This window comes from Trichomycterus rosablanca, chromosome 6, assembly GCF_030014385.1.
Source record: "Trichomycterus rosablanca isolate fTriRos1 chromosome 6, fTriRos1.hap1, whole genome shotgun sequence".
In the NCBI taxonomy this organism is placed as follows: domain Eukaryota; kingdom Metazoa; phylum Chordata; class Actinopteri; order Siluriformes; family Trichomycteridae; genus Trichomycterus; species Trichomycterus rosablanca.
Window position 1 is genome coordinate 49,517,064 of NC_085993.1, and position 13,782 is coordinate 49,530,845.

Below are 13,782 nucleotides of genomic sequence, written 5' to 3' on the forward strand. Positions count from 1 at the left end.
TATATTTGTCTGCCTGCCTGCCTCTCTCTCTCTCTCTCTGTCTATCGATCTGATCTATCTATCTGTCTGTCTGTCTCTCTATATATCTATCACCTGTCTGTCTGTCTTTGTCGTTCTGTCTATTTGTATATCTACTTTTTCAGCAGTCCTGCAGAATTTCTTTCCTTTACTAAGTAGAAATCTACAAAACATCCAGTCAGAACAACACAATGACTAAGCTAAAATACAGAACATGTAGGCTCTCCGGTGGCGCAAATATAAAACCCGCTGACATACTAAACTCAAATCTCGGCTCTGCTATCAGCATATGGAAAACGATTGGCTCGTCCGGGGGGAGAATGCTGGAGGGGATTCCTCATGACTGCTGCAATAACGACCTCCACTGGCTATTCAAATAATAATAATAATCCAATAATAATCAGCTCAGCGTGCATGTAGCCGCACTCATGACTATTTACACAGCAAGAGCGAGACGGTATGGCAGAACTCTTACATTTCAGGTGATCCCACCAACCAGCTGCGGTCCCGAGATTTGAGACTGCTGATACTGCTTAAGCGCTCGGCACCCTCCTCACTGAGGCTGCGCTTGGTGGGGGGAGGAGTGCGCTTCTCCTCGTGCAGGGAGAGACGCTCCATACTGCTGTACACCTGATCAGAACACACAGAACACATTAGGAAGGGAGAAAGAGACTTTGTGAAGGTTTTTTGTGAAGGTTTTGTAACTTAAAAACACATCTGGATAGGATTCAAACATCTCAGGGTGATGATTTGGTTCAACCACTACATTGGGTCTGCAGAAACCTGGAAATGGAGCAAAGCAGGCTATATAACTAGGCATTACTTACTTACACCTACAGGCAATTTAGAGTAGTCAATCTACCTTCTGCATGTTGTAAAGAGGTGGGAGCAAACTGGAGTCCCCACTTTATTTGCCTGGGTGAAATTACAGGTGTACCTTATTGAAGCGAGGAGAACAGGAAGAAAACTGGCGCATCTCCACATGCTCGTCATCATTTGTGTCGTACTCGTCCTCAGAGTCTAAATGGTGATACCTGTCTGAGCGGGCTAAACAGAGACAGTAAATATTAGAAGTGAACATTTGTTTATACTCATTTTTGAAGTAAAAAAACTACAGCAAGATTTGAGGCATTACTGTCAAAGTAGCTGGTGTCATCCTCAGACTCAAGCTGGGGAATAAACTCGGCTTTCTGCCTCAGCAGGCTGTTCCAATCTAGATCAGTGAAGAATCTGTGCTGCTTCACCTCCAGCGCACTTCCTAAACACACAAGCACAAGGAATAAAGTGTTCGTCTGTTTTCTTTGTTTCAGAGAATCTCAGACGAATCTTTTATTCTGTTTAAACGCTTCTCACAACAGTAAAAATAACCACAGTAAAATACAATAGCAAAAGAAATTCTGCATTTTTCCCTTTTAGTCATATCCAATCACCCAGTATCTACTGCCGTACATAACACACACCCCCTCAGACATGTTTTATCCTTTTCACCTGCACTAGGCAGGTTCAGGCAGGTACACAGCCAATTGTGCCCGTGTAAGCACCTGGCAGGTTGATAGCAGAGCTGAGATTTGAACCAGAGAGCTCAAGATCTCAGCAGTGGTGGGCTAGTGCACGGCTTTTCAAACCCTGGGTCGCGAAATAATGATAATTAAATAAACTTGTACGCAGACGCCCCCTTGTGGAGGCTTTATGTTACAAACCACAGTGAGACCGATTGTACGTACAGTAAGATGCATTGTTTTTCCTGGGTCACATGAAAAAATCATGGACAAAATGTTGATCGCTTGAAAAAAAAAGCTTTTAAAAAACCCTGGGCTAGTGAGTTTTACCACTGCGCCACCTGAGTGCCCACAAGTTGGACTTTAACAGGGGAAAAAAAATCATCTTCTGTGTTTGGGTGCGTACCTGTTCCCAGTCGCTCCAATGGGTTTTGTCGAAGCAGCTTGGAAATGAGGTCTTCAGCTTCTACAGGTAGCACGTCGTCTCCCTCAGGCCACACAATCTCATCTGAAGCAAAGAGCAAAAAAGGCCTTAAGTAAGGTTTTAAAGATTAACCCCTAACATTACTCTCACCTCCTTCCTGTGAGATCCAACATTATCTTAGCCTATCACAATGTTTTACACACACAGGTTATTTTGGCATTTTAGTTTGTTTGTTTGTTTGTTTATTAGGATTTTAACGTCATGTTTTACACTTTGGTTACATTCATGACAGGAACGGTAGTTACTCATTACACAAGGTTATATCGAACACAGTCATGGACAATTTAGTGTCTCCAATTCACCTCACTTGCACGTCTTTGGACTGTGGGAGGAAACCAGAGCACCCGGAGGAAACCCACGCGGACTCGGGGAGAACATGCAAACTCCACACAGAAAGGACCACCCTACGTGGGGATGGAACCCAGGACCTTCTTGCTGTGAGGCGACAGTACTACTGGCATTTGAGTTCTTTTGATAATAATTAAGTCTCAAACACAACGGGGCACTTTGAAAAAAATATCTAGCATGCAGAACGATGATTTTGCAGATTTAAAACTGAAAAACACCAGTAAAACCAACCCATTAAGAATGATGGGAAATTATTTATGTGTTTATTGTATTAACAGCTAAATTGGGTACATTTCCTCGTAGCACTCACCGCTGATTACTTGTCCGAACAGTTCCTCAGGAGTGTCTCCGAAGAACGGGGCACATCCCACCAAAAACTCATAGAGTATAACACCCATGGCCCACCAGTCCACAGGTTTCCCATACCCTTGCCTGAGGATCACCTCTGGAGCAATGTATTCAGGAGTACCACACACCTGAGAGGCAAACAGAATGCAAAGCAGGTTTGAGAACAGTCACGAGAGGGCAAAGGTGTGAACAAGCTCGCTACCGTGGTAGAGGCTTTTACCTGCTTATCAAGGAACTCACGGGTGTCTTTCTCAATGTGACCTTCATACAGGTTAGTGGTAAGACTCATCAGACCGATCTTGGACAGACCAAAGTCGGTCAGTTTGACGTGTCCCATTGATGTAATGAGAAGACTGAAATAAAAACAAGGCAGGCTTACAGACTGTCCAAAAGTAAACAACTCTAACAACCACCAACACAATCCTCAGTGTGGCAGATCTATCATGTGTAGCACGTGAGCTTACTTGTCAGGTTTGAGGTCCCGATGCACGATGCCGTAGTTATGCAGGTATTCCAGTGCCAGTACAGTCTCTGCAAAGTACATGCGTGCCATGTCCAACGACAGAGCGCCGATGTGCTTGAGTAGAGTGGCGCAATCCCCACCTTAACACAGTATAATCATCAAACGTTAGTCACACCACCATGTATAGCTAACTTCTGCAGGTCGAAAAACTTTGGTTTATTTATTTATTAGGATTTTAACGTCATGTTTTACACACTTTGGTTACATTCATGACAGAAACGATTCTGTTCAGTTTCTGGTTATTTAAGATTCATCAGTTCACGGTCATGGACAATTTTGTATCTCCAATTCACCTCACTTGCACGTCTTTGTACTGTTGGAGGAAACCGGAGCTCCCAGAGGAAACCCACGCAGACCAAGAAGAACATGCAAACTCCACACAGAAAAGACCCGGACCGCTCCACCTGGGATTTGAACACTGGACCTTCTTGACGCCCAGAACCTTTTGTTTAAAATTACCAGTCTTATACAAAAGATTCAACATCTCAGGTCAATGTGTCTTTCCCTGTATTGAACATTAATAGGTACAGAAGTTCGATCCCTCAAGAGAACGAGGAACTTTATGACATGACACTGATGTTTTATATATTACTTCATATTTATGATCTTAGAACATTCACTGTTTGCCTATTTACACAAATAAGTTCATCCAGATCTCCTCTGGGTCACACATGAAGGCTGGACCTCAAAGTTTTTGTGTTATAATATTAAGTTTATAATATAAGATTTTATTTAGCACTGTCTTCCTAGACTTGTTCATTAGGGTTTGTTTGGGCCTAGAGCTATTTTAAAACACACTAAATAAATGAAATTCATGGCGGCACGGTGGCTAATTGGGTAGCACTGTCGCCTCACAGCAAGAAGGTCCTGGGTTCGATCCCCAGGTGGGGCGGTCCGGGTCCTTTCTGTGTGGAGTTTGCATGTTCTCCCCGTGTCTGCGTCGGTTTCCTCCCACAGTCCAAAGACGTGCAAATGAGGTGAATTGGAGATACTGAATTGTCCATGACTGTGTTCGATATATAACCTTGTGAACTGATGAATCTTGTGTAATGTCCTAATAAACAAACACATTAAATTCACTTTAAGTAACAGTGGTAGCCTAGTGGGTAGAGCTTTGGGCTATTAATCTGAAGATTGTCGATTCAAATCCAGGCTCTGCTATGCAACCACTGTTGGGTCCTTGAGCAAGACCCCTTAACCCTGTCTGCGTCAGGGCTGCCGTACAATAGTTGACCCTGCACTCTAACCCCAGCTTACAAATATAAATTCCATTGTACTGAACATGTTTATATGTATATATGACAATTAAAGGCAGTCTTCTTCTTCTTTTGCATAAAACTGTATTCTAGCAGACTACTTTTGATATTATTTTAATACATTTGTAAGAAATAATTCTTTGTTGTAATTTTCCCTGTATGCCGGGGTTGCAACAGCAGAATATTCTAGTATCAAACTGCATGATTTGCCACAGTTTTTATACCAGACTCGCCTTCTGACACAACCTTGCTTATTATTTTCCGGACTTGGGACCCACACTAAAAAGTAATGAAAGCTGGATTTTAGACTTAAGAGATTGTCCATGTTATCAGCTCCACTTACCATATAGAAGCACTTTGTAGTGCTACAATTACTGACTGTAGTCCATCTGTTTCTCTACATACCTTTTTTTAACCTGCTTTCACCATGTTCTTCAATGGTCAGGACCCCCACAGAGCAGGTATTATTTGGGTGGTGGATCATTCTCAGCACTGCAGTGACACTGACATGGTGCTGGTGTGTTAGTGTGTGTTGTGCTGGTATGAGTGGATCAGACAGAGTAGTGCTGCTGGAGTTTTTAAACACCGTGTCCACTCACCGTCCACTCTATTAGACACTCCTACCTAGTCGGTCCACCTTGTAGATGTAAAGTCAGAGACGATCGCTCATCTATTGCTGCTGTTTGAGTCAGCGGTCACAGGACGCTGCCCACGGGGCGCTGTTGGCTGGATATTTTTGGTTGGTGGACTATTGTCAGTCCAGCAGTGACCGTGAGGTGTTTAAAAACTCCAGCAGCGCTGCTGTGTCTGATCCACTCATACCAGCACAACACACACTAACACACCACCACCATGTCAGTGTCACTGCAGTGCTGAGAATGATCCACCACCTAAATAATACCTGCTCTGTGGGGGTCCTGTCATGTAGAGAAACAGATGGACTACAGTCAATAATTGTAGAACTACAAAGTGCTTCTATATGGTAAGTGGAGCTGATAAAATGGACGGTGAGTGTAGAAACAAGGAGGTGGTTTTAATGTTATGCCTCATCGGTGTATACTAGGCTAAAACGGTATATACAGATCAATCCTATCGTGGTATCATCTTTAGTTTAAATAAATAAATGTCAGTGGTGCTTATTCTGTAAATCAGAGACTGGCAGACACATGCTTACTCTCTAATAACAGGGTTTCTGTTAGTAGCAGGCATGTAAACTGCTAAAATGTCATATATGGAACTTGAGAGACTTTCTAGAGTTCCAAAGGCAACGGTAAAGTAAGCATGCACGTATATTTTACCTTCTACGTACTCCATGACCATACAGAGATGCCTGCGTGTCTCGAAGGAGCAAAACATGCTGACAACAAAGGGGTTTTCTGCAAAGGTTAGAATGTCCCTCTCCACAAACGCCTGCTGGATTTGGTTTCTTAGGATTAGATTCTGCTTGTTGATCTTTTTCATAGCGAATCGCTGACGTGTCTCCTTGTGCCTCACCAAAAACACAGCACTGCAGAGACACATAAAGGAAAGTCCATTAGTGCTTCCATCTTTTTTTAGATGAACTGTCTCTTGTTCATTTCTTGACACTGCGATTGTGATTGTAAAAGAAACACTGGAATGTGAGGATTTCATACCCATAAGCTCCGTTACTGATGAGTTTGATGGTTTCAAAGTCCTCTTCTCTTGGGGTTTTGGTCTTGGGATGTGGAGGCTGAGGTGGCTGTACTGCAGCACCACAACTCTGCATAAAAAAAACAGGTTGATACATTTTTTTTACTGTTAAGTTTGTATGATTTATGAAAATCACACCTACACAAATCACACCTACACAATAACACAGTACACATTGACTCACGTCTGTGGAGTCCTCCGTCTCGGGCGTCTCTGGGTGTCCACTGTCATAGCTGCTCAGCTGGGCCATTTCTATTCAAAAGGGAAAAACATAAATAAATAAAAAACAAAGGAACATGAGGACTTAGAGAAACCAGACAGAAAAGGCCACACCACTCACAGTTAATGACTTAATTAATTAATGAGTTTTAATTGCAAAACTAAGTAACAGATTACACACACAGCTCCCTCTACAATTATTGGGACCCTGGTAAAGAGTTACACACTTTTAAGAAATTCATCATTTGGTAAACTTATAATAATTATTTAATTAAAGCAAGTTTATTCTGAGAAACAAAATGTAACTAAAAGCATGTTTTACTTTTTTGAGTTGATTTAAGTGTTTAAGAACTTTCCAGCAATAAACCACAACTTCCTATAAATACTTCACTTGGATACATATAAGAATATTTATATTGTGTATATATAGAAAATGGCTATTAAAATAAACTTTTATCTCACAATGCTCATGTGAGCAGTTAGAGCAATAATGAGACAATTCCAATTAACTGGAACTGTGACAAACTTGCATGGACGAGGATCCAAGTTTGTTCTGCACGGTACAGAGGTTCACTGTTGGAAAGTTACAAAGAAAATTGCATGCTGGGGTCACTTCCTGACACCTCCATTCCGACAGATTATTACAAAAAATAGGTGCCAATAACAGTGGTGGAGACCGCACACTATACATTATAGTCTTTTTTGTAAAAGTGAAAACTGGCACTACCTTCCAGTGGGTCCCTAGTAAGACCCAGCTGGCTGATGATGTAGCGAGGAATGTCGGATTTGATTCCTTGGCCTTCCTTAGCATGGCCCTCTGCAGCTTCCAGCAGGTGATAGAACTCCTCTGGATCAAATTCCTATAGCAGAGAAACACACACAGTCAAAACCTTGTCTTTGCTTTTGCTTATTTAAATTATTTTATATTTTATTTAGAATTCTCAAAATATATCACAGACATAGATAACCAACAACATAACAATACAGACTACATAAAAAAAAATGCTGTTGGACACAAGTGATCTAGACTACGTTACAAATAGATAATGAATTCAACTGGGTCTGGCATCAGTCTTAGGCTTAATTTAAATAATCAAGGAAGGATCCCCAAGTGCTCCAAAAAAATTTTTATTAGGATTTTACCCTTATTAGGATGTTTTACACTTTGGTTACATTCATGACAGGAACGGTAGTTACTCATTACACAAGTTTAATGTCAAACACAGTCATGGACAATTTTGTATCTCCAATTCACCTCGCTTAGACGTCTTTGGACTGTGGGAAACAACCGTAGCTCCTGAAGGAAACCCAAGCAGACACGGGGAGAACATGCAAACAACACAGAAAAGAACCGGACCGCTCCACATGGAAGTCAAACTCAGGACCTTCTTGCTGTGAGATGACGGTGTGTGTCTGGTAGTAAAAATTATAGTAAAGATTCCAAACAGGGGTGTTCCAGCACACCAAAGCTGGATTCCATTGCATTCCACACTAATCATGTGATATCAGTTAAGGGAACTTGGTTAAACCTCTTTATTCGAAACGCCCTGGAACATAATCATGTAAAAGTCAAAGCGCCGTGTTGACAGCTATCTTCGATCATTCCTTCGCTTTCTAAACTAATAAAGCACAGCCTTACAAATTATATTACTATTGTACATTATACACTGGGCGGCACGGTGGCTAAGTGGGTAGCACTGTCGCCTCACAGCAAGAAGGTCCTGGGTTCCATCCCCAGGTGGAGCGGTCCGGGTCCTTTCTGTGCAGAGTTTGCATGTTCTCCCCGTGTCTGCGTGGGTTTCCTCCGGGAGCTCCGGTTTCCTCCCACAGTCAGGTTAATTGGAGACCCTGAATTGTCCTATAGGTACCCAGCCGCTAGGATGCATAAACCAGTGCATTGTAGTGCCGATCCCAAGCCCGGCACCCGGCGTAAAAACTGTGCCAAATCAATAATGCGGATCACGATCCGCCGACGACCCCTGACGGGAAGAAGCCGAGGAAGTTGAATGTACAGTACATTATACACTAGTACAATGGACAATGTAGCCTAGAGGTTGAGGTAATGGACTAGTAATCAGAAGGTTGCTGGTTCGAGCCTCACCACTGCCAGGTTGCCGCTGTTGGGCCCTTGCACAAGGCCCTTAACCCTCAATTGCTTAGACAATACATACCGTCACAGTACTGTAAGTCACTTTGGATAAAGGCGTCTGTTAAATGGTGAAAATGTAAATGTAAAATATTACATATTGTTTATGTAATGTGGAAATAAAGGTAATTTTGTGGACATACAGCAGCTTTGTGTCGTGTTTACGTTGTGTTGCATTGCTTGTGATTACCTGTGTAAAAGTCAACAAGCGAAATACATTTTCTGGAGGATTTTGCAGCGTTTCTGGACGTTCACTTGTTATTTACACATTGTTGGTAGTTTTCAGCAAAGAATAATAATAGATAATAATAATCATGATTCTGAGCTGGTTCTTCAGCTGGTTTGATATTTGATGTCCAAACTGACCAAAATATGGCTTGAAAATTAACAGAAATAAATGTGGATACCAATTTAATTTCACATTGTACCAGACAAAGCAGAGAGCTTTTATATGTAGGTGAGTTTCAGCAGTAACTGTATGACATTTGTGGAGCTGGTGAAGTGGTGAACAGCTGCTACGGCTCCATTAGAGAAAAGCCATTTTGCATGCTGTCACACTGCTCACTGCACCTGATTACTCTTAATACGTGAGTGAGAGGGAGCATGGAGCCCTCCTCACCCACAAAAATGTGCACACGTGCAAGTTGGAATTGTTCTGGTGGGGTTACAGTCCCATCAAATCTAACAGAACGGCTGCTGTTATTATTTATTTATTAGGATTTTAACATTATGTTTTACACACTTCGGTTACATTGCATTCAGCAGACACCTTTATCCAAAGTGACTTACAGTACTGTGACAGTATACTGCCTAAGCAATCGAGGGTTAAGGGCCTTGCTCAGGGGCCCAACAGTGGCAATCTGGCAGTGGTGGGGCTTGAACCAGTGACTTTTCGATTACTAGTCCAGTACCTTAACCACTAGGCTACAACTGCCCCTACATTACATACATACAGGACAGGTAGTCACTGCTTACACAAGATTTATTAGTTCACGTTTTTAATCTCAACACAGTCATGGACAATTTTGTATCTCCAATTCACCTCGCTTGCATGTCTTTGGACTGTGGGAGGAAACCGGAGCCTCCGGAGGACGCTTTTTTAACATTTACGACGTTTAGCAGACGCTTTTATCCAAAGTGACGTACAGTACTGTGACAGTATACAGTCTAAGCAATAGAGAGATAGGGGCCTTGCTCAAGGGACCAACAGTGGCAACCTGGCAGTGGTGGGGCTTGAACTGGCAACCTTTTGATTACTAGTACAGTGCCTTCACCACTAGGCTACAGCTGCAGGACCTTCTTGCTGTAGGTCGACAGTGCTACCCACCGAGCCACCACCCCCTTTGCTACTGAACAGTTCAGTACAGCATAAGCTATCATAAATCAAAATTCTTTCTTATTTAGTCATTATTAGTTAGTATTTAGTTACTATAATATTTTTACTCAGATAAACAAAGCAATATTGATTAACAGTTCCACCAGCAGTCATGAACAATTTAGCCACGATCAAAAGCCACTAACTCACAAAGCACCTCAAATACAAATGTATCTAAAACACGTGGTTGCCAAGTGTTCAGATTTTAACCCACCAGTCTAAATAAAATGCAGATGCATCGTATTGAAACAACAAAGTAGTTATATGATCTGCTGGGCTATTATAACACCACATCACACTTTGTACCAAGAAAGCCGTCTATAGCGTTATTAAATCCCGACTTGTACTTTAGGAGTCGAGCTGGTAGTACGAGGTCAGGAGTAAATCTTAGGATTTGTCAGAGGCTGGGAATCATGGGAAGAGATCAGTAAATCTACCGTGGAGCCAGATTGGTTTACAGCTCTTGTGTTTTAAGGTCTGGCTGTTATGGACCAGCGGTCATGACAAATTTTGCCATGATCGGAAATTGGAAATCCAACCAATAGCGTGCGTTGTGTTTGTGCCCTGAGAGCCATTTATTACGAGAGGGCTCACACAAACAGAAATGAGCTTCTTAAGGGTTCAAACTACACAGGATGAGAGCTTTCTGAGGGCTGAACAATGTTGTTTGTGTGAATGCATTTTGGAAACCTATTAGCTCAAATGAATAATTTTTATTTGATTTATCACCTCATCTCATTGCTACTGTTGGCAGAAAATTAAAACAATAAATAGATGAATGCATGGATATCAATCCTTTTCATCAGTAATTTGGTTTTACAGGAAGAAAAAGTATCATAAATGTTTATCCCCTATTACCATAAAGAAGAAAACCATCCAGAGTAAAGCTGATATAGGATTAAATCAATATTAGTGTTGCGCTGTGTGTTTTCTCTCGGTTCACTAAGCGGATTTGCTTTAAGAGATTTATTATTACTGTGAATATTTTGGTTTGCTGCATTAACTACAGAGAGAGAAAAAAAAGTAAACACACACCGAGAACAATAATAAGATTAAGAAAGCATGTTAGAGACCAAACGTGGCTTCTTACCAAACACTCCAGCAGCCGGGCTGGCCGAGCAATGATGATCATTAGCTTCCTAACGAGCTGGGTGACGAAGGTCACCTCCACACTCTCCGAGCGCTCATGAGCCTAAACGCAGGAAAACAAATGAAAACAAAATCATTCAGGTGTTTTACACATTCACAGAGTTTTTTATTCAGTGTTATGATAATAATAGGCTGTAAAAACAACCCCGGAGTATTAAAGCAGACGTGTCTCATAAAACTAAGTGTTTAATTGGTTTGTATAGATAGATAGAGAGACAGACAGACATACAGACAGAGAAATACAAATAGATAGATAGACAGATAGAGAAATAGACAGACAACAGACAGACAGATAGATGGATAGATAGATGGATAGATAGATAGATAGACAGATAGAGAAATAGACAGACAGACAAGGCAGGCAGACAGGCAGGCAGGCAGACAAGAAATAGACAGACAGACAGAGAAATAGATAGAGACACAGACAGACAGATAGAATGATAGATGGATAAATAAACAGACAGACAGAGAAATAGACAGATAGATAGACAGATAGATAGATGATAGATAGATAGATAGATAGATAGATAGACAGACAGACAGACAGACAGATAGACAGACAGATAGATGATAGATAGATAGATAGATAGACAGACAGACAGACAGACAGACAGACAGACAGACAGACAGACAGACAGACAGACAGACAGACAGACAGACAGACAGATAGATAGATAGACAGACAGACAGATAGATAGATAGATAGATAGATAGATAGATAGATAGATAGATAGACAGATAGATGATAGATAGATAGATAGATAGATAGACAGACAGACAGACAGACAGACAGACAGATAGATAGATAGATAGATAGATAGATAGATAGATAGATAGATAGATAGATAGATATAGATAGATAGATAGATAGATAGATAGATAGATAGACAGACAGACAGACAGATAGATGATAGATAGATAGACAGATAGATGATAGATAGATAGATAGATAGATAGATAGATAGATAGATAGATAGATAGATAGACAGACAGACAGACAGACAGACAGACAGACAGACAGACAGACAGACAGACAGACAGATAGATGATAGATAGATAGATAGACAGACAGACAGATGATAGATAGATAGATAGATAGATAGATAGATAGATAGATAGATAGATAGATAGATAGATAGATAGATAGATAGACAGACAGATAGATGATAGATAGATAGATAGATAGATAGATAGATAGATAGATAGATAGATAGATAGATAGATAGATAGATAGATAGATAGATAGATGATAGATAGATAGATAGATAGACAGATAGATAGATGATAGATAGATAGATAGATAGATAGATAGATAGATAGATAGATAGATAGATAGATAGATAGATAGATAGATAGATAGATGATAGATAGACAGATAGACAGATAGACAGATAGATGATAGATAGATAGATAGATATACAGATAGACAGACAGACAGACATACAGATAGACAGACAGACAGACAGACAGATGGATAGAAAAATAGACAAATAGACAAATAGACAGACAGACAGACAGACAGACAGACAGACAGACAGATGGGATGAGGATCGCTGGAGAAGAATTGAGTGTTGATAATACAGTGCAGAGGGACGTGTGTAATAGAGTCTGGGTGGTTAATAAACTGTGGCTGGACCCGGGCTAATAGAGCTGTCTAGAGCAGACAACACTCTTCTCCTGCAGGGGATTTCTAATCATCCGCTGAATAATTTATACAGGTAATGAATCCGGCACAGAAAGCCACACAGACCGAACCGATGGATCTGCTATACGGGTTCACCACAGGACAGAGGACACCAGGGAAAGACGGAAAAGGAAAAGAGATTTTAAAAAATGCTCAGCTCACAGTCTGCCCGAGGGGGTATGAGGTCAGAAACAAATTCCCAGGATTCATCAGGGGCCGGGCTTAGTAGTGACAGGTCAGTGGACTCACTACGGAGCTAGATTGGTTCCTGTGGTTTTTTGATGATGGCACTGCTGGAAACTGAACTACGGAGATTGGTTATTCGAATGGGATAGAGACCTTGGGTCATTCTCGGTATGACCTTCACTAGGATCTGAATTAAAGAGAAATCTATTGTGGATTCCTGCATCCAAAATGTCAAACAGACTCTCACGATAACTACAGCTAATTATGTAGTAACAGTAAATAATAGTCAAGTCAGGTCAAATTTATTTGTATAGCGCTTTTTACAATAGACATTGTCTCAAAGCAGCTTCACAGAATCCAGGACCGACAGACCAAAAACCCCTGTTGTCAAGCCAAGGGCGACAGTGGCCAGAAAAAACTCCCCTAAAATTACAGGAAGGAACTCTGAGAGGAACCAGACTCAGCAGGGACACAAAATAAATGACATAAATCAAATGAACAAAATTATAAAGAAAATATCAGAAAACACAAAGTTCAGTTCAGTCAACCAAACCAGTCAGTCTACACAACCAAACCAGTCCACACTACCACATCAGTCAGTCTACACAACCAAACCAGTCCACACTACCACACCAGTCAGTCTACACAACCAAACCAGTCCACACTACCACACCAGTCAGTCTACACAACCAAACCAGTCCACACTACCACACCAGTCAGTCTACACAACCAAACCAGTCCACACTACCACACCAGTCAGTCTACACAACCAAACCAGTCCACACTACCACACCAGTCAGTCTACACAACCAAACCAATCACAGTTCACAGACTTTATCCAATCAGAATCCATGCAAGCAAACCATTTACACTTCA

The 13,782-nt window shown here is 41.3% G+C and overlaps 1 protein-coding gene across 4 annotated transcripts in view; it reads right to left on the bottom strand.

Moving 5' to 3' along the window:
• Window positions 1–13,782, bottom strand: part of mast2 (microtubule associated serine/threonine kinase 2) — a 182,125-nt gene that overhangs the window by 13,910 nt on the left and 154,433 nt on the right. For all 4 annotated transcript variants that reach the window (XM_062998005.1, XM_062998006.1, XM_062998007.1 and 1 more), the window contains 12 exons: window positions 10,978–11,079; window positions 7,094–7,226; window positions 6,332–6,399; window positions 6,111–6,217; window positions 5,775–5,983; window positions 3,162–3,300; window positions 2,918–3,050; window positions 2,660–2,825; window positions 1,924–2,025; window positions 1,154–1,276; window positions 956–1,065; window positions 494–648 (listed from right to left, as the gene is read on the bottom strand). In XM_062998005.1, the coding sequence (XP_062854075.1) occupies window positions 494–648; window positions 956–1,065; window positions 1,154–1,276; window positions 1,924–2,025; window positions 2,660–2,825; window positions 2,918–3,050; window positions 3,162–3,300; window positions 5,775–5,983; window positions 6,111–6,217; window positions 6,332–6,399; window positions 7,094–7,226; window positions 10,978–11,079 (1,547 nt within the window). The remainder of the gene's footprint in view (window positions 1–493; window positions 649–955; window positions 1,066–1,153; window positions 1,277–1,923; window positions 2,026–2,659; window positions 2,826–2,917; window positions 3,051–3,161; window positions 3,301–5,774; window positions 5,984–6,110; window positions 6,218–6,331; window positions 6,400–7,093; window positions 7,227–10,977; window positions 11,080–13,782) is intronic.